The sequence below is a fragment of the Schistocerca gregaria genome, chromosome 4 (assembly GCF_023897955.1).
Source record: "Schistocerca gregaria isolate iqSchGreg1 chromosome 4, iqSchGreg1.2, whole genome shotgun sequence".
In the NCBI taxonomy this organism is placed as follows: domain Eukaryota; kingdom Metazoa; phylum Arthropoda; class Insecta; order Orthoptera; family Acrididae; genus Schistocerca; species Schistocerca gregaria.
This window is the reverse complement of record NC_064923.1, coordinates 348,570,357-348,593,477: the sequence shown is the minus strand read 5'-3', so window position 1 is coordinate 348,593,477 and position 23,121 is coordinate 348,570,357. Positions and strand designations below refer to the sequence as shown.

At 40.9% G+C, this 23,121-nt stretch overlaps 1 protein-coding gene across 7 annotated transcripts in view; it reads left to right on the top strand.

Annotated features, from left to right (window-relative positions):
• Nucleotides 1-23,121, top strand: part of LOC126365777 (glutamyl aminopeptidase-like) — a 790,794-nt gene that overhangs the window by 619,420 nt on the left and 148,253 nt on the right. For 2 of the 7 annotated variants that reach the window (XM_050008337.1, XM_050008336.1), the window contains exons 1-4: nt 645-1,119; nt 1,232-1,384; nt 1,930-2,121; nt 3,050-3,132. In XM_050008337.1, the coding sequence (XP_049864294.1) occupies nt 1,080-1,119; nt 1,232-1,384; nt 1,930-2,121; nt 3,050-3,132 (468 nt within the window). In that variant the 5' untranslated portion in view covers nt 645-1,079. Of the gene's footprint in view, nt 1-644; nt 1,120-1,219; nt 1,385-1,929; nt 2,122-3,049; nt 3,133-23,121 lie in introns of those variants that run through there. The other 5 variants (XM_050008333.1, XM_050008334.1, XM_050008335.1 and 2 more) reach the window with 4 other exon arrangements.

Here is a 23,121-nt window from a genome sequence, read left to right as displayed (position 1 = left end):
TACATTGTTTTACATATACGCGTCATCCCGGGTTTTATTTGACAATTCTCTGGAAAAAGTATGTAAGTAACATATCGCAAGCTACTGTACAGCGCATACAGCTGGGTACTTCGTGCTAACATCAGTGATTTCCTTTAGTCTACTATAGGTGTTCTAACCATTGTACACTACAAGAAGTTTTATGAGCACGAAAGGGCGCCTCCTATAAGGCGGAGAGATATGATTGTCTATATGGATATTACAATGATCCCGAAACCAACAAATTTATTTAAATCATTTCACCAATTGGAATAACACGTATTAACACGAGGAATTGCGTGTCATAACGGAAAGGCCTGTACCGTCAGTGAAGCGTTTGACCTCGACGATCGCCCTTTTGTTTCGGCGTCAACAGAATCGAAGCAGTACATAAGAACATGAAGTGCAGCGTACATGAAGAAATAATAAGAGTAGGTAGTATCAGAATTTATAAGTTACATGAGAGAAGAAGGTTTCGTAATTAATGGCAATAACAGTAAAATATCCAAATATGTAAGATTTTTTTCCCCTTGTTGTCTTTCTAAAACACTGTTTGTCGAACGAAATATCTTTCACGATGTTCTCTGAAAGACGTCACCCATTGCGGCGCATGCGCACGCTACGCGTCGTCTGCTACCCAGTTAGTCCTGTCAAGAAGCGGTAGGTGGCAGACACTGCGTATTTACAAACACCGTTATATACCTATTGACAGATCAAAAGAAGTATGTTACTATTTTTTAAGCGTCTCTACCCCCTAGACAAAACTTGTGAAATGCTGAAATGTAGCAACAATTCGTCTGTTAAGAATATATTGCCACATGAATCGTGCCATGGTTGAATTAAAAACTCCAGAAGTTCCAATTCGTCCATTGCATTGCGGGGAAGCGACTTGTTCGATGCAGTAATGCCACCCAAGTCTTCCATAAACTGAGAGTTATTGCGTTTATATTTTGGCACTGAAAACAGTGGCTCACAATCAGAAGGATCCACTTATTAAGATCTCGGTCGTTAATAGCGCACGAGAAATCGAAGCAGTCGTTTATAGACGCCGCAGTTTAGTAATGAGCGATCAGGACGTTGATGATGTCGCATTCCTGACAGGTAGAGTTTCAGAAATGTGCAATTCGCAGTTTTATTGTATTTGTTATAGTTACAGATATTAGTAGTAAAAATGATTTCATTATCCGCTTTTAATGGTAAGTATCTGTTTCAGGTGATAGCCAAACCGGCATCAATAAGAGGAGTCTTTATGAGCATAATGGCGTTGCGGTCTGTTCCCAGAAGAGAGCCTTGTTAATAGCAACAGTGGTATTTGCGACGCTGTTCGTAATTTCATTAATTATAGCGTATGCAGGCCCACAAAGCGGTAAGTCTTACGGATAATTGAAATTGTTTAGAAGTTAAATTTAAATTAGCACCATTTTGTGAATGTATTTATCGCAACTTTTTAGTTTTAAACGTTACATTAAAAATACACGAAAGAAATGGAGCTAGATATATATTTTTTCTATAAGATGAGTTGCCTGTACGAAAAAAACTATGCAGAAATTGCCTCTTCCATGGAGAGATTATATATTGCCTTCATGTTCTTGTGACATTTGTCCAAAATCTAAATGTCTTTTAAACGTTTGTCTATCGTTGAATATATATAATTAGTGTTTTCGATAGTATAATATTGTGTTTAAGACCTGTAATATTAAATTAAACCAAAGTACCAATAGTTCTATCAGTGGTGCTTAGATTGTAACTGATGAGTTTCCTATATTATAACTTGTATTTGGTGAACAATCTACCATCATATGCGTCACATATGCCAGACTAAGTTTTTCAGTACTTTATTTATTATGTAACTATAAACTGCCCATGTGCAATTATTTATTTGTGTTCATCTTGGGGACTGGTTGTGTGCAGATTGCCCATGTGCAGGGGAAAAACCTGAACATATGGAGAGTGAAGCCGCCCCCAATACAACAAGTTCACCACTTCCTTTATCAACAAATGGCGAAGTATTTCCTTGGAACAGTGTCAGGCTGCCTACATTTGTACACCCCACACGCTACAGCATCAGCATACATCCTAATCTGACAACACTTGATGTCAAAGGTAAATTAAATTTTAATGCATTCTAATTAAGATATTTATCTTCACCATGAGGCAATTAACTATCAAAAAATCTAAATCTTAAAGACCCTATATGCACATGATTTTTTAAACTTCCATGTTCAACCCACCAATCGAAGTGACACATTTGTTAGGATGATGAACTCAGAATAGTGAAATACAAATTGACATCTAGCTGTACAGTTCAGGTTTTTGATGGTGCCCATAAATCACTTCAAATGATTGCTAAGCTGATTTAGGAATGCCACAGCCAGTTTAACTATTTCATTTGTTCTATCCAAGTTATTATGCTCTTCAAACTGTTACACTGTTGATGCGACTTGGAACTTGCACAGCATATTTTTGCTAGCCATATAACCACCATAGTAATGCAGCAGATTCCACTTTACATAATTTATAAAGTGGGCCAAGATGTGGAGTCTTACAGTGAAATTGTTGGATTAATTGTGTACGCAGTGTGCATATTCTGGATGATATGTGACTCATTGTATAAAAATGTGTAACAGTTGTTGTTGTTAAGTGTAAGTAAATATCCAATAAGCAAGTGTAACGAAAGGTAAAAATTCCCATAGTAGAAGCAGTGGAACTGTAAAAGGTATTACAATGTAGGCCTAAACACAATCAAGACTGTAGACCTATACCCCAAAATTCCAAAGACTGTAATATAATGAATTCATAAATTTTTGGTGCGTGCAGCCAGTAGTGGCATTGTGACATCCTTCGGTTTATATTCTTAAGCACTTAAAGAATTATATTGCTGCAGCCAGAAATTTTTCCTGATACACGACTCATTTTACTGCTAAGTGCTTGAGTGCTACTTGTTTTTATTTTCATTGAACCTCAAAACCTCTGTCAGTTCTGTCATATAAATATGTGATTTCTTATCTAATTGAAAAATTTGTATTTACAGGCCAAGTGATTATAGAATTCACAGTTGAGAAAGAAACTCCATTCATTGTCTTCCATAGTAAAAACTTGACACTAGCAGAGAAGGTAACTTATTGTGGATTTCAGCACTGTTGCACGTACAGTTGATTATAAATTGTTAGAAGCTTTACTTTCACCAGTTTTCTGCAATTACTTTGCATGCGTGCTTTGCATCAGAACAGCACCATTCCATACATTTCCCTAAAGCAAAGTTGAATGGCTACTCTCTCTCTCTCTCTCTCTCTCTCTCTCTCTCTCTCTCTCTCTCTCTCTCTCTCTCTCTCTCTCTCTCTCTCTCTCTCTCTCCCTCCCCCCCCCCCCCTCCCCCTCCATATATATATATATATTAAAAACAAAGATTCTAAGACTTACCAAGCGGGAAAGCGCCGGCAGACAGGCACATGAACAAAACACACAAACACACACACAGAATTACGAGCTTTCGCAACTGGCAGTTGCTTCGTCAGGAAAGAGGGAAGGAGAGGGAAAAATGAAAGGATGTGGGTTTTAAGGGAGAGGGTAAGGAGTCATTCCAATCCCGGGAGCGGAAAGACTTCCCTTAGGGGAAAAAAAGGACAGGTGTACACTCGCGCACACACACACACACACACACACACACACACACACACACACACACACATCCATCCGCACATACACAGCTATACCAATGCAAAACCATATAATAGGATAAAATGTTAATGGAGTGCTAATCAACACATGGCAAAGGTACTGCCTATTAATTAATGTTATTTTCATCAACTTAGGCACAAATGCGTATTTTGACATTACATCAAAAAATGAAAATGCAAAATGTATATGTCTATCTGACGTAAATGTGGTTTAGAAGGTAGTCATTTTATGCTGTTGCCATTAACTTTTTAGAAAGTGAAAGATGGTTTTTTTTTTAAGTACAGTTGTTCTTAGAAATTGACAGGATAAGGAGCTGGTGGAATGCTGTGTAGATTATTCTGCAAAATCCATAAATTAACTGCACGGGATTGCTGCTTCTGAACGGATCATACATTGTCTTGGTTACCAGAATCAAAAGCACCCTGTGTCAATTGTGTATCTGGAAACATTATAGAATAATTAAATTTGTTCATTGCCACATGGATGATAAACATTACTGATTGAAGATTATATTGGCAAACTGAATAACTAATGAAGAGGTCTGAACTGAATAGGAAAGAAATTTATGGTTCAACTTAACTAACAGAAGGGATAAGTTGAGAAAAATGCTATAAGGTGTTAAAGAGTAGGAATGTAGTAATAGAGGGAGATTTAGAGGTAAAAGTTGTGGAGAGCATAAATGTTTGACTCCGGTTAGCTTATTCTCGTGGATGTGGTTTACAGTAGACATGCAGAAATGAGGAGACTTGCACAGGTAATACTAGCATGAAGAACTGCTTCAGACAAAAGACTAAGACACTAACAATGGTAGAAGGAAATAAGTTGCATGGATGTGGGTCCAGAAGTTCTCTTTATCTAGCTTAGAACACATTCTCTGCAACTCTTAAGAGTGTTACCAATACAATATTTATACTGCTCTAAATGAGGACTGTCTTCTCAAAACCAATGCGAAATACTCGACAATCAAAAGTAAGAAACATGAATGATAACTGTGAGACATCAATACTCTTAATATGCCAGGAAGTTTCATCAATACATTGCCACATGAAGAATGTGAAAATGGTTAGATTCAAAGTTTATGGTCATTCCTATATGTAAATGTTCATTGTCTTGCCATATTTTTCACTTGGAAAGTGTTCCGTAATTGTAAAACTTATTTATTCCACATCATGTAGAGAGGTTGCCGTTATGATCCAAGGAGTGTGAGAATAACTAAACTAGCAATTAGCCTGTGATAGCATAGATGTACGTAACCTGCAGACGCTTTTAAGATTGCCAGAAATTTTCTGAGGCAGTATAATTGTTATACTTAATTTCATTCATTTGTATAAAATGAAAATGTTTTCTGAATTTCTGATGAAATATTGGTGGAAGTGAAGCTGTGAGAGCAGTATAGCTTGGAGAGCTAAGTCAGTAGCCCACCTACCTGCAAAGGTCCCAGGTTTGAGTCCCAGTGTGGCACACAGTCTTAATCATTCATGAAGTTTTGTATGTAATATAGTTACACAATTCTGGTAATTGCCTTTTAGAGTAAATGGTACAAGAATTCCTATTTGGTCCTTGTATTTTTTTGTCTGGGATGATCTCTTAAACATTGGTCATTGATAAACACTTTGCTCATAGGGGACTGTTGACTGATAGTTCATTGCCTGCAAAATCACACTCAATATCAGTTATATATTGATTATTTTATGCAAATTTCTGAAAGAAACTTTAGTTTTTGTTTCTTTTAGCGGTATAGGCAAATTTTTTTCTGTTTCTTTCTTTTTTCCTCTTGAGTCCTGTTAAGACATTCCTGAGGAACACTGCCTTGTCATAAGCAGTGCTGAGTGGGAGAGTATGCATGACACAATGGCACAGAGGGCTGTGACAGCAGTAGTGCGGCTACTCTCGGCCACCCAAGCCATACAGGTTCAGTGGAGGGGCCTGATGAAGAGTGTTCCACAACTTAGGACTGGTATCGTTTCATGCTCGAAAAATTCAATGGAGGGAAGTCCCGAGACACCTACAATATCGTCACAGGTGATGAAACATGGGTCTACCATTATGACCCTGAAACGAAGAGACAGTCTTCTGTGTGGCGCTTTTCAGGGGAGGAACCACCCACAAAAGTTCGACGAAGTTGGAACTCTGGAAAAAATATGGTGGCAGCTTTTTTCACAAAGATCAGGCATCTCACCTCTGTGACCTTGGACACATGTTGTACAGTCAATGGTACATGAACGATTGTCTTCCAAAAGTCATTGCCAAATGGAAGTCACAGCATCCAAAGTCAAAGAGTGGACACCTTCTGCTGCATCACGACAATGCATCTGCACACAGGGCTGCCACAACGATGGACTTTCTGGACAAGGAAAAAGTGCGAGTGTTACCCCATCCCCCTATTCACCTGATCTGGCCCTCTGTGACTTCTTTCTGTTCACTAAGACCAAGGAAAAATTAGAGGGCAGCAGTTTTCATCAGATGAAGAGGCCATTGCAGTGTACGAGAGTGCACCAAATGACATCCCAAAAGATTCTTGGACTGACCCCAGTAAAAGACTCAGTAGAAAAGTGTTTCTGCTCATTTTTCTTGTCATTTATTGTAAGTTGTTCTTCCTTTTGGCACAGTTGCCATAGTTTCATGATTCCTTCATGCTAAAGCTGTACAGAGGTGTCCAGCTTCTGTTTATCCATACGTCAAATCAGTAATACTGTGAAGCTGAATGTAAATTCTATTCAAAATTAATTTATTTCACATTTTGCAGTGTACACAGTTTAACACACTTCATAAAAAGAATTGCTAGCTTCCAGCCATCTTGCACCAAAACGTAACACACACTCTGAGTGAACAATGATAGCCATTACAGTTTCAGTCCAAAGATACGTTTACATGATCAATACAACTGATGTCCTTAGGCAAAAAATTACAGTTGAGTATTCATGAAAGCAAAAAGAAATAATCTGCTATTGATTTTCTCTCTTTGAACAATTATGGAAAACAGTTATTATTATTATTATTATACTAACCCTAAATATTCTCAACTTCACAAATGAACAAAACTGTTACGTATCTTACAAATACAAAATATAATGTACATTTACATAAAAATTATAGCAAACATACTATTTGCAATTTTGATCTCTTTGGATTGTTTTCTAAATTACAGTGTATTGATTCTCTGTTTCGTGATGAAAAAAGGAGATGTATTGATGAGTTCGATTACAACCTCTATTACAAAAATCCTCAGTCTCAGGTGTGCTATGTGCTGATAGTTGGTTGTTGAGGCAAAGCAGTCTGTAGCAGGCAACCCCAGGGGCACCTGCCTACACCCTCCCACTTGCTTAGGCTCACTGTGCTCTGCCTGGGTCAACATTTCTTCTTCTCTCAGCTTATGGGACCCTTGTGGAGCAACCTCAATTCATATCTATTCCTTTTGGGCAGATGGGCCATAGGGTAATATGTACAATCGCTCAGTAAAGATAGTCCATATGGTGAATCCACCCAAGTAGTAGTATTAGAATTATAGTAACAGGCTAGACTGGCATAACTTATCACAGACAGCAGAGCAGAGGGAGCCTTTGAGCTCATCAGCCCTTCCCGCATTCACGAGGCATGGGGGGAGGGATAATGCTGGATCCTTAAAAAACTTTTAACAACTTTGTAATGTAATACTTTTAGTTGATCAAATGAAACTAAATGGTTACAGAGACCTTTTTAAATCTTAAACTTCTATTATGTATATACATAGACTGAAGTGATGAGTAAAAATTTGTACGAAGCCTGGGATTTGAACCTGGGTCTCCTGCTCACTAGGCAGGTGCACTAACCACTAAAATTTGAAATGAGACTCGTCTGACCAGGCAACATGTTCCCAGTCATCAACAGTCCAATGTCAGTGTTAACAAACCCAGGCGAGGCGTAAAGCTTCATGTCGTGCAGTCATCTTCGGTGCACGTGTGAGCTTTTGGCTCCGAAAGCCCGTATCAATGCTGTTTTGTTGAAAGGTTCGCATGCTGACACTTGTTGGTGACCCATCATTGAAATTTGCATCAATTTGCAGAAGAGTTGCACTTCTCTCATGTTGAATGATTCTCGTCAGCTGTCATTGGTCCTTTCCTTGGAAGATATTTTTCCAGCCACAGTTATGTCAGGGATTTGATGTTTTACTGTATTCCTGGTATTCATGGTACACTCGTGAAATGATTGAATGGGAAAATCCCCACTTCATCTCTACTTCGTAAATGCTGTGTACCATTACTCGTGCGCTGGCTATAACACAATGTTAAAACTCGCTTAAAACTTGATAACCTTCTATCGTAGTAACAGTAACCTATCTAACAACTGTGCCAGATGCTTGTTGTTTTATACAGACGTTGCCGACCGCAGTGCCGTATTCTGCCAGTTTACGTATCTGTATATTAGAATACGCATGCCTATACCAGTTTCTTTGCTGCTTCAACGAAGTTTCAGTTGTGAAAAAAACCTATGCCTGAGTCTCAGGCTGGATCCCTCATTTCACCTGATGCTAAGGTTCTGTTCCAATGCAGTTGGATAGCCTCTGCAATGCCTCAGAGTGTAGGGGGAATACCAAGCCAAGTGGGCGGAGGTGTGAATGGAAATTTGGATTGAAGAGGGGGGCTTGATAGGTTGGTCTGTACAGTTGTGCAAAGCCACTGTCCCAGGGTGATGTTTTTGTTAACATATCTGCCTGGTGAGCAGGAGTCACAGGTTGAACTCCCAGCCTCAGTGCAAATTTTCATTCATCACTTTAGTTTGCATATATACTTCTAGTTGAAACTGCTGCAACAAACCAAGTATCTCAGCTTCTGGCACACAAGGCTTATGTGACTTCCCTGTTGTGACTGAGTTGAATAACAGCTTTCTATAAAGGTCTGGTTACCTGCTCTGACGTAATGGAGGTGAACCCGAGGATTTACGTGAAGAATGGAAAACCATGAGTGTCATAGAAATTCAGAACTATGAGGAGAGTTACTGGCACATTTGTGAAAACTGACACATTTATTCTAACCTTCAACACACCAAAATTAAGTGAAAATATTATTGCGAGCTGTTTGTTCCCATTCCAATGCAGTGTTTCAAATATCAAAGATTTGGTCATACCAGTATGGCATGTAGTGGAAGGGCTGTGTGTGAAAAATTGTGGAGACTCAGCTCATGAATTGGGCAATTTTTACCCTGGAGCCCAAGACAAGCTCTTATCTTGTTTCAGTCAGATCTGGTTTAAGTGAATAACCTGTCACTTGGAAAGAAGCAATATTAATTCCCGTATGGGAACCAAGCAAATATCGTGCAGCCATAATAGTTGCTCGAGTTTAGCCCCTACTAGCTTTGCAAGTAAGACTTGAGTGAATGGTCAACACCTGCCTTTTCCAGCTGCTCAAAACCCGGAATCACCTGTGCCACTCCCTGTGTGGTTTCAGGAGCTAATGTACCGCCACTGACAACTTAATTCTACTGGAGATGGCAATGATAACATCCTTCTTATACCGCATCGGTTTATTTTTTTTTTCTAGTAAAGGCAAAGGGTACTGTTCTGATATGATCCTTCACCAACATCATGAATGGGGCTTTGTGGACATCTGCTGCTTCTTAATCAGTCCTTCCCTTATAACAGGTGTTTTCACTATCACTTAGGTGATGATGTCTAACTGCTTCTTCCAGAAGAGTAGTATCCCTCAAGGGAATGTACTCAGTGTCACACTCTTCAGTTACTATCAATGGCATCTCCTCTGAAGTCAGAAGCCCAGTTACTAGTTCTTTATTTGTGGATGACCTCATGATCTTGTAGTATTCCGTTGCCCATACAATGTGATCCATCTCAACACTGAGCAGGTGTTCCAGATTCAGTTCCATGTGACCAATCAGTTCGAGATATGTGCTACCATCTTCTCATCGATATGGATGTATCATATTCCAGACACAAAGCCAGGGATGGAACAAATCACTAGCTTGACGTCATCAGAAGCCAAAAGTGACTTTCAACCAAACACAGTGCAAGAAAATTTGTATGCCAGATTATATTTTTATAATTTCATTTTCTCTTGCTTTAAGTACATACCATAGTTTTATAGTTGTTTATACAGATGGATCCCAGCAATGGAATGCCCTTGATTTGTCAGCTGATAAGGTTTTCCAAGTATGTATGTATCAAAACAATTTACAAAGTATGATGTGGCGTTATAAGCATTATGAAGGCCCTGGAGTGGATTCAAAGCCATCACAGTGAAAGGTTTCTCATCGTAGTGCACTAAAAGTGGTCCACCAAGTGCATTGGTAGACCAGTTGATTTGGCTCATCCATGACATTTTACAGTGGCTCCAACACTGAGGCCAAGAGTTGGTCTTTTGCTGGACTCTTTGCAATACAGGGAAACAGTGTAGCTGATAAAGCAGGTAGAGCCAGTATTGTAATTTGATGTGTCATCCCCTTGCACACCACCATCTCGTTACGAGTCAAGAATAATTTGTCAGTGGGAGGCTGAATGGTTGAGGCTTAGGACAACAAACTATGGTTACTCAAATCACCTACACAGCCATGGCAGACATGCCAGCCGCACCAAAGAGAGGAGCTGCTGCTCACCATACTGAACATAGGGCATAGACCTTTAACACAGTTTCCTCGTCCAGCAGGAGGATCCACCGCTCTGAGAAGTTTGTGATGTGCCACTTTGGGTTCAGCATATTCTGGTGATGTGTGTACTGTACACTGCCCTGAGGACAGCCGTTGGTTTGCTTGATATATATCCACCATCCTCTCTGAATTGGCCACATTGTCACTGGAGTTTTCAAAGTTTAGGAACTGATGGGCATTATCTTTAAAATGCTGGTGTGGGGGATTATCACCTTCCTGTTAAGGGTCCTCCATCCAGCCCCCTTCCTGTCACACAAAGTGTGATGGCACAATCATAAGACTGGGCTCGCATTTGGGAAGATGGCAGCTCAAATCCTTGTACGGTTATCCATATTCAGGTTTTCCATTATTTTCTTACATCAGTTAAGGCAAATTTTGAGATAGTTCATTTAAAAAGGAAATGAACAATTTTCTTCACTCTCTTCACTCCCAAGCTTGTACTATGCTCTAATGACCCCATCATTGGTGGGATATTAAACCCTAACCTTCCTTCCTTCCTTCCTTCCTTCCTTCCTTCCTTCCTTCCTTTTCCATCCTACCCAAAGCAACTCTCTTACTTCCCAGGAGAAGGAATGATTGTTCTGAAGACTAAGAATTTTGTTATCTGCTTTAAATATTTCTATTAGCCATGTTACGCATTGCATCTCCATCAAATTGTACACCGGAATAAAACTGTAATAACATTTTAGAATAAAGTTCCAATGATCATATTTTCTTCCAAAACAAATTCTACCAAATTGTGAACCAAAGACTGTTTGTAAATGCTGTTACACACAAAAAATAATTAATAGAAGTCTGAAAGTTACATATTTCAGGATACTGGACTTCATCTCTTGATCATTTTCTTCTATTTTCAGAGAGACATTGTACTTACCTCAAACATTTCAAAATGCCAGTTACATTCATGCTTGCTTCAGATACTGCATGAAAAAATTTCATTGCTCTTTAAAATTATCATTAATGAACTGTGTAAGATTTTAATGGTGATACTGCTACAACCACCCCATGTGGTGTAAAATAGACAATGTTGGACTATCAACTTTCAGATAAAGAACACTTCTTGGCTTTTACAGCTATATTGATTACTTTTTAGCTCTTGGTGTTGCATGACTCAGATTGATGTGTAGGCCTAATATTTTTATGTTTCATTGCTAAGTGTTAATAAATTACCAGACCTGTATTTGTGTGTTGTTGCTCACAGATTTTCTTTGAGTATTATTTGTTGCATGGCCTGTTCCAAAACTGTCATTTCATTGCACCTTATGTCCTTATACCTGTATTATAACAAGGTCACAAGTTGTAGTAATTTTGTATATTTCCTTGTTCTAAAACACTGTTATGAAGCAATAAAATGTTTGGAAACTGGATTATGCTTAAAGTCATGTATCCAAAATTAATATACATAAATATAGAATTGATAACTAAACTTTTTTCAAAATTTAACATAACAAACAATAATACATTGGTACCATCTTTTCCAGTTATTCAGGTATAAGTGTATTTCCCGGTTTACTGATGGTGTCTTGCCTTTAAAATTATTAATTTTAATTGATGTTGCAATATTTACCAGCTAAAGTTCATCTGACGTGGATGAATATCAATGTACATGATCTGGAGTGCACATGTTGAGTGCCCATAAGCTCCAGAAGATGTGGGGGCAAATAATACATCAGATTTATAGTTACAAAATATGCTGAGCTTGTAGTAAAATTACACTTTATCTTATGTAGGATTTGTTATGACTTGCCATTAATTTATTTCACTTTTTTTTTTAATTCACAAATCTGAAATATTTTGGTAATTCTGTAAATAAAAGAACAATTATTGGGCCTAAGGCCAGATCTTGGAGTCCACCATGCATAATGTTTTTCCAAGCAACACTTTCACTCCCGTCAAGTGTTTAGCTCATCAATGGAAAAAAGTCTCAGTTATCTTAATACTAAAATCTGCAAGGGTATAAAAACATTTTACAAAAATTGACCTAAAGTAGTTAACTTTTTGTGATGAACCAGGCTGTAGTCTGACTAGCTATGTTGATTTTAATGTCTTCAATGCTCATATGTAAATCCATATTAATTATTGAATATTTTCTTCTGTAATTTACAGTAGCAGATAAATGTTTCAGGAAACTCGTGGCATTTGGCTGCATTAGAACAGTTTAGTTATTTGATATTAGTTTGTCAGTGAGCATTATCTGAACATGTTGGCATTCCAGGCTCTATTGTATACATATTGCTTTTCAGAAGCATTTATTGGTTCTGTCAGTTTTTTGCCTGTACTGCTAATATACTCATATTCAGAAAAAACAGAACACCTTAAACAACTAGAGATATGACATTCATGTTTACAGGACATTTACATTTGTATCTTCTGCAGAAATAATTATCATTTCAGTCACCTTGATTCAGCATGTGTCCTGTTGCCTAGTAGGCAAAGGGTCCACCTTGGGCTCTGGTGACTTAGTCCATGTGTGATGGCATCGACATATATCGGGCATGAATGCCATCCTGTGATGTAGCCATCAGTGATCTACATGACTACTCTGCAATTCACATTTAAGTGCTTGACAGAGGGTTCATCGAACCACAATCATACTATCTCTCTACTATTCCACTCCCGAACAGCGAGCGGGAAAAACGAACACCTAAACCTTTCTGTTCGAGCTCTGATTTCTCTTATTTTATTTTGATGATCATTCCTACCTATGTACGTTGGACTCAACAAAATATTTTCGCATTCGGAAGAGAAAGTTGGTGACTGAAATTTCGTAAAAAGGTCTCGCCGCGACGAAAAACGTCTATGCTGTAATGACTTCCATCCCAACTCGTGTATCATATCTGCCACACTCTCTCCCCTATAACGCGATAATACAAAACGAGCTGCCCTTCTTTGCACCCTCTCGATGTCCTCCGTCAATCCCACCTGGTAAGGATCCCACACTGCGCAGCAATATTCCAACAGAGGACGAACGAGTGTAGTGTAAGCTGTCTCTTTAGTGGACTTGTTGCATCTTCTAAGTGTCCTGCCAATGAAACGCAACCTTTGGCTCGCCTTCCCGACAATATTATCTATGTGGTCCTTCCAACTGAAGTTGTTCGTAATTTTAACACCCAGGTACTTAGTTGAATTGACAGCCTTGAGAATTGTACTATTTATCGAGTAATCGAATTCCAACGGATTTCTTTTGGAACTCATGTGGATCATCTCACACTTTTTGTTATTTAGCGTCAACTGCCACCTGCCACACCATACAGCAATCTTTTCTAAATCGGTTTGCAACTGATACTGGTCTTCGGATGACCTTACTAGACGGTAAATTACAGCATCATCTGCGAACAGTCTAAGAGAACTGCTCAGATTGTCACCCAGGTCATTTATATAGATCAGGAACAGCAGAGGTCCCAGGACGCTTCCCTGGGGAAGTGCTGCATACACCTGGTTTCAAAGTTCAGCTGTGGTGATTGGCATTGGGTCACAGCACTGCACCCATCGTTTCCCCATATCCCACACATTTTCAATGCAACAAGTCTGGTGATCTAGCCAGCCATGGCAAAAGGCTGACATCCTGTGACACACATTCCTGCAGCAGCATGTGGTCATGCATTAACTTGCTAGAAAATGGTATAAGGGGTGTTGTGCAGAAAGGGTATGGCTACGAGTCGCAGACTGTCATTCTTGAAGATCACACCGGTCATAGTGCCCTGGACATAAACTGTGATTTGTGGTTGTACCCAATAGCACCTTACACCATAAGGCCTTGAATTGGAGCTGTGTTTCTTGTGTGAATGCAGTCGCTGTGATGATGATTCCCCTGGCTGTGGCAAAAAAAAAAAATCAGCAATCATTTTTGAACAAACAGAAGCTGTTTTCATCCAAAAACACTATCTGATGCCATTCCTGTCCCCAGTGACATTGTTCCATACACTATTGCTGTTTCAACATGTTTCTGCACGTTCGTCAAAGGTGGGCGAATAAATGGATGATGCGCATGTGACGTACCAGCACTCCTGACAGTGTATGATGTGTTACACTGTTCCACCAGAGCCATGGAGGAAGCAGATCTGTTCTACAATGCCACTCGGATGAGACATCAATCTTCTCGGGAAGTGGTCTGGATGGTGCAACCCGACCCATCTCGCCATGTTCTGCGGTTGTCTGTGAACCATCCTGCACAAACCTGTTGCACTGACAAAATGCTTCGTCCCATAGGAGGAGCAATTTCCCAGATGGATACATCACATAATGTGCCCTCTTTCAAACCCAATGATTTGACAGTACAGTCTCGCATATGGTTTATAGTGACAATGAGAGCTGCAGGCTCATTTAACTGGGATATCAATGTTGACCCTGAAGTACTCTCTGACATAGTTCAAATGCTAATCATTTCTGCAGAAGGTACTAATATACATTTTCTATCTCTAGTTGGGCAAGGTTTCCTGTTTTTTCTGAACATGAGTGTATTTTGACGCAGGTTTCAGGAAGTGATTTCATTATATTCTTTTATTGCTTGTAGTACAGGATACTATTAAAAAACAATTGGACATAGCATGGAAAAGAACTCAGATGAAGGAAGGCATCTGGGATGTATGTTATTCGGGACCAAACTTGACAAAACTGTTCCACATCGTATGTAGGATGTGTGAGACATGTGAAATAGTCAGACTTAAAGTAAAATGTATTGATTTCTGTACTGAAGGCTGGTGCTGATGGGTGTATTACCAAACCAACAGTTTAACACTTCCCCAACTTTCATTTACTTTACACTGGTAAGGAGGAAATGGATTATGGGTGATTATGCTACTGTTTTTAAAAAATAAAATGCAATATGAGGTCACTTGACAACATTATTTCCTTTTAAACTATTTCTTGAAACTACATATGCTGTTTGTTTATGGTTTTTAACGCTTTGTTTCCATACGTAATGTCTTAAAACACTCTCCTGGATTAGGCCCAGGCTTCCTCCTGCGTGTTTCCCAGAGAAAATTGTTTCTCTTCTTCCTCCTTTGTCCTTGTGTTTGCTGCAAACCACGCAATTCTTTGTTCATTTTTTTCCATTATAAAATGCATCTTCCCAGTTAGTCTCACCTTGTTGTCAGATAATGATGGTCTTCTTCTCTTCTTTGAATTTGTATATCTCACCTGGTTGTGTAGGTGTCTGATTGGATTCCTTCTATAGGAAAATGAAGTCTGCAGTTGTTCTCCACATTCATTTTTGTCTGTGGAATAAAGAATATAACTGTTCATTACACCAACTTCCATCAGCCACAAGAATAATTTTTTCACCCACTTGTATGATCGTCTTATAAAACCATAGAAACCACAGTACTGATCAGTCAGGTCCACTTCTCCCATAAACATCATGAATTCCAAAATAACAATGGGTTTCAAGAAGTACACAAGCTCTTTCTTCCTATAACCAGTGATTGTTTGGGTTTGAGGACCAAAGAATGGACTCAGCATAGTTCACAAACCTCTTGCCATGGAATGAAAGACACATAATTTTCATCTCACTCTAATAGCACCTGACTTACATTCAACAAGTTTTGTCTTCTACAAATTGCATGGAAAGTCCTTCCTAGAAGTTATAACCCTACCTGTTAGATGAAATTTCATTTTGTGAAATTCCTAAGCAAGTTGAGGGCACACGTAGAAACTGCCAATAAATATGTGAAAGCCAGAACCAACTTGCAAAAGCTAGCAGTTACTGACCCAAATTAACCACTATCAGTGTTGAAAAAGGTAAATCGGTAAAGATACATTCCTACTTACCGTAAAGAAGATGTGTTAAGTCACAGACAGGTATAACACAAAGCATTTAGCCACTAGCCTTCATCAGCAAAAGAGAAACACAAACCATTCATATACACAAGCAAGCACATCTCATGTACACATGACTGCCAACTCCAGGAGTTCAAGCCTGAATGCAGTTGTCCCCCTCAGGGGCTCAGCATTTGTTTGCTAAGTACGGGCTTGGCAATCCCGGGGTTCCTGAGCTGGGGACTGGCAAGCGCCACCTGTCCTCTGTCCCCATAAGCTCTGGCCATGCTTCAGCGACCACCATGCTGTGCAGCGGTGGAATGTTGGGTGTTTCGGAGAACAGGGGTCTTGGCTTCACTTCCTGGACTGTGAGGAAGGTACACACCTCTATTAAAAAAAACTGAGCCTCAAGGTGTGTTATGTGCTGAGGAGGTGAATGGCTCTTGAGGTAAAACAGTCTTTCATGGGCAACCTCTGGGGCACCTGTCGTCCCCCAGTTGTATAAGGCTTGCTCAGGCATGCAGGGTTCTGCCTGGGTCGACATTTGTTTCGCTAGCATCTCATGGGATCCCTATGGAACTGTCTCGTGAAACTACTACTCCTGATGGGACAGGTGTACCTTCAGGCAGCACCTACACCCACTCCTCAAAGAGATCTCAGTTGGTGAGTCCTCCCAAAAAGAATTCTCAGAGTAATATTAACAGGGCATTAGGGTGCCATAACACTTTCATTGTAATGAAGCGAAATTGGGGAAAGCTTTGAGAAGATATCCCATTTCCATATTCATAAGGCATTGTAAGGTATTGCTGGGCCTCTGGAAAGTGTCATATGACTTTGTAATGGATTGCTTTTAGTTGAAACTGCCAGTTCCAACCACATATCTTAGCTTCTGGCATGTAAGGCTTTAGGTGACTACCAAGTTGAGGCTGTGGTGCATAACATCCTTAACTTTAGTAAGGACTTGGTTACTTGCTCCAATATAATGGAGGTGGACCCTGCGGAGTTAAGTGAAGACTGGAAGAATGTGGGTGTCACGGAGGTTAGATGGGTATGTGCCAAGCAAGATCGTAAGAGATGGAAAAGAGCCACCGTGGTACAACAACCGAGTTAGAAAACTGCTGCGGAAGCAAAGGGAACTTCACAGCAAACATAAACATAGCCAAAGCCTTGCAGACAAACAAAAATTACACGAAGCGAAATGTAGTGTGAGGAGGGCTATGTGAGAGGTGTTCAATGAATTCGAAAGTAATGTTCTATGTACTGACTTGGCAGAAAATCCTAAGAAATTTCGGACTTATGTCAAAGCGGTAGGTGGATCAAAACAAAATGTCCAGACACTCTGTGACCAAAATGATACTGAAACAGAGGATGACAGACTAAAGGCAGAAATTACTAAATGTGTTTTGTCCAAAGCTGTTTCACAGAGGAAGAGTGCACTGTAGTTCCTACTCTAGATTGTCGCACAGATGACAAAATGGTAGATATCGAAATAGACAACAGAGGGATAGAGAAACCCGGGTTCCTGGATTCGATTCCCGGCGGGGTCAGGGATTTTCTCTGTCTCGTGATGGCTGGCTATTGTGTGATGTCCTTAGGTTAGTTAGGTTTCATTAGTTCTAAGTTCTAGGGGACTGATGACCTAAGATGTTAAGTCCCATAGTGCTCAGAGCCAGAGGGACAGAGAAACAATTAAAATTGCTCAAAAGAGGAAAGGTCGCTGGACCTGATGGGATACCAGTTCGATTTTACACAGAGTATGCGAAGGAACTTGCGCCCCTTCTTGCAGCGGTGTACCGTAGGTCTCTAGAAGAGCGTAGCGTTCCAAAGGATTGGAAAAGGGCACAGGTCATCCCTGTTTCCAAGAAGGGACGTCGAACAGATGTGCAGAACTATAGACCTATATCTCTAACGCTGATCAGTTGTAGAATTTTGGAACACGTATTATGTTAGAGTATAATGATTTTTCTGGAGACTAGAAGTCTACTCCGTAGGAACCAGCATGGGTTTCGTAAAAGACGGTCGTGTGAAACCCAGGTCACACTATTCGTCCACGAGACTCGGACGGCCATAGACACGGGTTCACAGGTAAATGCCATGTTGCTTGACTTCTGCAAGGCATTTGATACAGTTCCCCACAGTCGTTTAATGAACAAAGTAAGAGCATATGGACTATCAGAACAATTGTGTGATTGGATTGAAGAGTTCCCAGATAACAGAACGCAGCATGTCATTCTCAATGGAGAGAAGTCTTCCGAAGTAAGAGTGATTTCAGGTGTGCCGCAGGGGAGTGTCATAGGACTGTTGCTATTCACAATATACATAAATGACCTTGTGGATGACATCGGAAGTTCACGGAGGCTTTTTGCAGATGATGCTGTGGTGTATCGAGAGGTTGTAATAATGGAAAATTGTACTGAAATGCAGGAGGATCTGCAACAAACTGACACATGGTGCAGGGAATGGCAATTGAATCTCAATGTAGACAAGTGTAATGTGCTGCAAATACACAGAAAGATAGATCCCTTATCATTTAGCTACAAAATAGCAGGTCAGCAACTGGAAGCAGTCAATTCCATAAATTATCTGGGAGTACACATTAGGAGTGATTTAAAATGGAATGATCATATAAAGTTGATCGTCGGTAAAGCAGATGCCAGACTGAGATTCATTGGAAGAATCCTAAGGAAATGCAATCCGAAAACAAAGTAAGTAGGTTACAGCACGCTTGTTCGCCAACTGCTTGACTACTGCTCAGCAGTGTGGGATCCGTACCAGATAGGATTGATAGAAGACATAGAGAAGATCCAACGGAGAGCAGCGTGCTTCATTACAGGATCATTTAGTAATTGCGAAAGCGTTACGGAGATGATAGATAAACTCCAGTGGAAGACTCTGCAGGAGAGATGCTCAGTAGCTCGGTATGGGCTTTTGTTAAAGTTTTGAGAACATACCTCCACTGAAGAGTCAAGCAGTATATTGCTCCCTCCTACGTACATCTTGTGAAGGGACCACAAGGATAAGATCAGAGAGATTAGAGCCCACACGGAAGCATACCGACAATCCTTCTTTCCACGAACAATATGAGACTGGAATAGAAGTGAGAACTGATCGAGGTACTCAGGGTACCCTCCACCACACATTGTCAGGTGGCTTGCGAAGTATGGATGTAGATGTAGATATAAGGAGAGTCAGTTGCAAATTGGAAAAATTGGCAATGTTTATTGTAACGTTTATTACTCCAGAATTACTGTAACATATCCTTGCGGGCTATATCCACCTTAAGGTTCATCCTTTTGTTCCTAACCCCATGCGATGCTATAAATGTCAAAGATTTGGCAATTCCACTATGGGATGTAATGGGAAGGCTACGTGTGGCAACTGTGGAGGCTCTGCTCATGAGTCAGGGACTTCTTGTACATGTCCTCTGAAATGTGTAAACTGCTCTGGGGATCGCGCAGTGTGGATCAGAAAGTGTGGGGTTTACAACGAGGAAAGTAATATTCAAGACTAAAGAGGTGCATACCCTAAGGTGAAGCTAAAAAGGCTTTCATACCATGCAATCACTGGTTTGTGCTACTTCTTTTGCATCAGCCCTTAAGGCACCAATTACTAAGTATGATGCCTCCACAAATTCAAGTACGAGCACATGCACTTGTCGATGTACCTGTGGGGGAAACACTCCATTTGCAACTGATGTCGTTCGGGAGCTGTCTGCAGTAGGCTTACAACTAAGCCACATACCACTCCCCAACATCAGAAGCCAACTAAGCCATCCCGGCAACCCACACATGCCTCCTCCTGCAGGAAAGAAAAACATCCTTCGAAAAGTAGTTCTAAGTCCAAGAAAGCAGTAGCTAAACCTTCAGATCAACGAGCTCTCTCGCTTTCTGATGGAGTCTATGCTCTTGATGATACGGACTTCCAGTCAGAGGAACCAGATAGCATGGAACTGGCTAACGTTACCCCTGACCTCCCTGATACAGCACCGCCTCCGAGGGAGAAAGAAAAGAACCACCATCGCTAACCAATGGCTCCCACAGGGACTTCGGTGTTGCAGTGTAATTTGAATGGATATCGCTCACATTTGAAAAAATTGCAGCTGCTGGTCCAGGATAAACCTTTCTGCATCTGCTTATAAGAAACACACACACACACACACACACACACACACACACACACACACACACACACATATACATTACGAGGCTACCACATATACAGGAAGGACGATTCTACTGCAGACGGGGCTATGGCTATGTTCCTTGATGACAGATGCCACTTCTCTGCTGTTCCTCTTACCACGGCCATGCAAGGAATTGCTGTGAAAGCTCTTGCACCCTTTACTATCACAGTGTGTTCTTTGTACCTGCTCCCCAATGACACTTTGGATGCAGGCGCACTGGCAGACCTCTTCCAGGCACTCCAATGCCCATTCCTCCTCCTGGGGGACATCAATGCCCACAGTGTGCAGTGGAGCTCGGCTACTACTTGCTCCTGAGATCAGATGATTGAGCGACTCATCCATTCTGAAAATATCTGCCTTCTGAACCCGGGTCACATGTCTCACTTTTACACAGCTACAGGATCTTTTTCAGCTATTGACCTTTGTTTGTGTTCCTCATTCTATTGCAGACTCAGTTCAGTGGGAAGCGGCTCCAAATTTACATTCTAGTGACCAATTCGCAGTGTGGATCCATCTGCCGGCTAGGAGTCCATGCAGCTGGATGATACAAAGGGCAAATTGGTTATAGTACAATCAACAGGGTGTTTTTGAACAAAAGGATTATGTACTGGAGGTGTTGGCCTGTATCACTCTCAAGGTTCAAGTGGCAGCTGCAGAGTCGATCCCCAGGTCTAGTAACCACCTTAGATGATGGCCTGTGCCTTGGTGGAATGACAACTGTTGATTGGCCATCAGGACCAGCATGACAGCTCTGTAGAGCTTGAAACAATGTCCAATCTTCCTGCCTTCAGGTCGAGAGCACATGCAAGGCGAGTGATTAAAGAATGGAAGAGGGCTTCCTGGAGGGAATTCATGACTTCTTTACTGTTACTAAGTCATCCAGACAAGCTCCTGCTGTTCAGATATTCCGTCGGACTGCAGAGATGAGGTAGCTCAATTTCTTCTCGCGTAGTGAGGACATTTACAAACTTCCATTCTCCATGTGGGAACTGGAGTCAGCTTTATCTGCAGCCAGAGACATTGCTCCAGGACCTGATGAGATCCATTATGCCATGCTTCGTCATCTGTGCCCTGATGCGAAAGGTCAGCTCCTCTCTTGTTTCAGTCAGATCTGGTTTGATGGACAGTACCCCATGACTTGGAAGGTGGCAATATTAATTCCATTCTGGAAACCAGAAGGGTAAGACTCTTGAACACATGGTCAACCGCCACCTTGTGTGGCTGCTAGAGTCCCGAGGTCACCTGAGCCGCTCCCAGTGCAGTTCAGGCACTACTGTTCCACTCTTGACAACTTAATTCTACTGGAGATGGCGATAAAGGAGTCCTTCTTACGCTAAAACCATTTAGTTAGTTTGTTTTTTGACATTGAAAAAGCATAAGACACTACGTGTAGGTACATCCTTCACCAAATTCATGAATGGGAACTATGTGGATGCCTGCCGCTTCTGATCCAATCCTTTCTCGAGCACCGGCATTTTCGTTATCGCATTAGCGATGCCATGTCTGATTGCTTTGTTCAGGAGAATGGTGTACCCCACGGCAGTGTCCTCAGTGTCACATTGTTTGCCATCACTATCAATGGATTTTCCTCTGCAGTCAGAAGCCCTGTCAAATGCGCTTTATTTGTGGATGACTTTGCAATCTTCTACTCTTCCTCTGATCTTACAGCGATGACAAGACAGCTACAGCTAACCATTAGGAGGCTGGAAACCTGGGCCCAGACAACTGGTTTTCGGTTCTCACGTGAGAAGATTGTGTGTGTCAATTTTAATCGTGCCTGTTGGAGTTTTAACCAACCAGAGCTTACAATGGGGGACCATATTTTACATTTTCAAGACAATCAGCGCTTTTTGGGTTTATTATTTGACTCGAAATTAACATGGCTCCCACACCTGAAAGACCTACAAACAAAGGGCTCCCAGTTGTTGAACATTTTGAAATGCTTTGGTGGAAAAACATGGAGAGCTGACAAGTCCCACCTCCTGCAGTTTTATAAGGCATTTTTTTCAATCACACTTAGACTATGGGAGTGTGGTCTACAGATCGACCTGTCCTTCCTACCTCAGAATGTTAGACACTGTCCACCATGAGGGCATTCAGATATCGACTGTAGCCTTTCGGACCAGCCGGTTCAGAGTCTGTGTGCAAAGGCTGATGAACCACCACTCTGTATTCGGCAACGTATCCTTTTGGTTCGACAGGTGCTGAAAATCTCAGCATCACCTCAGTCATTGGCATTTAGTTCAGTGATGCAACCTAGCCATTTGGTATATGTGCTAAGGACTGTCTCAAGGATCTGGATCTCTCGGGCATGAAAATACACACCCAGAGATGGAAAGCACTGCCGCCTTGGTGTCTTCAGAGGCCCATAGTGATTTTAAGCTTGACACAGTACATAAAACGTTGTACTGCAGATTTGGTTTTTACAACTTTGTTTTCATCTATTTTAAGTATGTACCATAGTTTCATCATTATTTATATGGATTGATCCCAGCAGGATACTGCTCTTGGTTGCTCTGTGTTTTTCCCTGATAGGGTTTTTAAAGTGTGTCTTCCAGAACAATGTACAAATTATGATGCAGAGTTATATGGTATTCTAATGGCACTGGAGAGGGTTCACAGACATCATTGTATGAATTTTCTTATCTGTTCCAATTCTCTTAGTGCACTGCAAGCACTTCACCAAATGTATCTGGTAGACCCACTGATTCAGCTCATCCACGAATCCCTACAGCGGCTCCAACACCGTGGCAAAGAGGTGATCTTTTGCTGGGTACCTGGCCACATTGGCATACAGGGTAACAACATGGCTTAAAAAATTGCCAAGGAAGCATGTTGGGATGGTGCTGTCC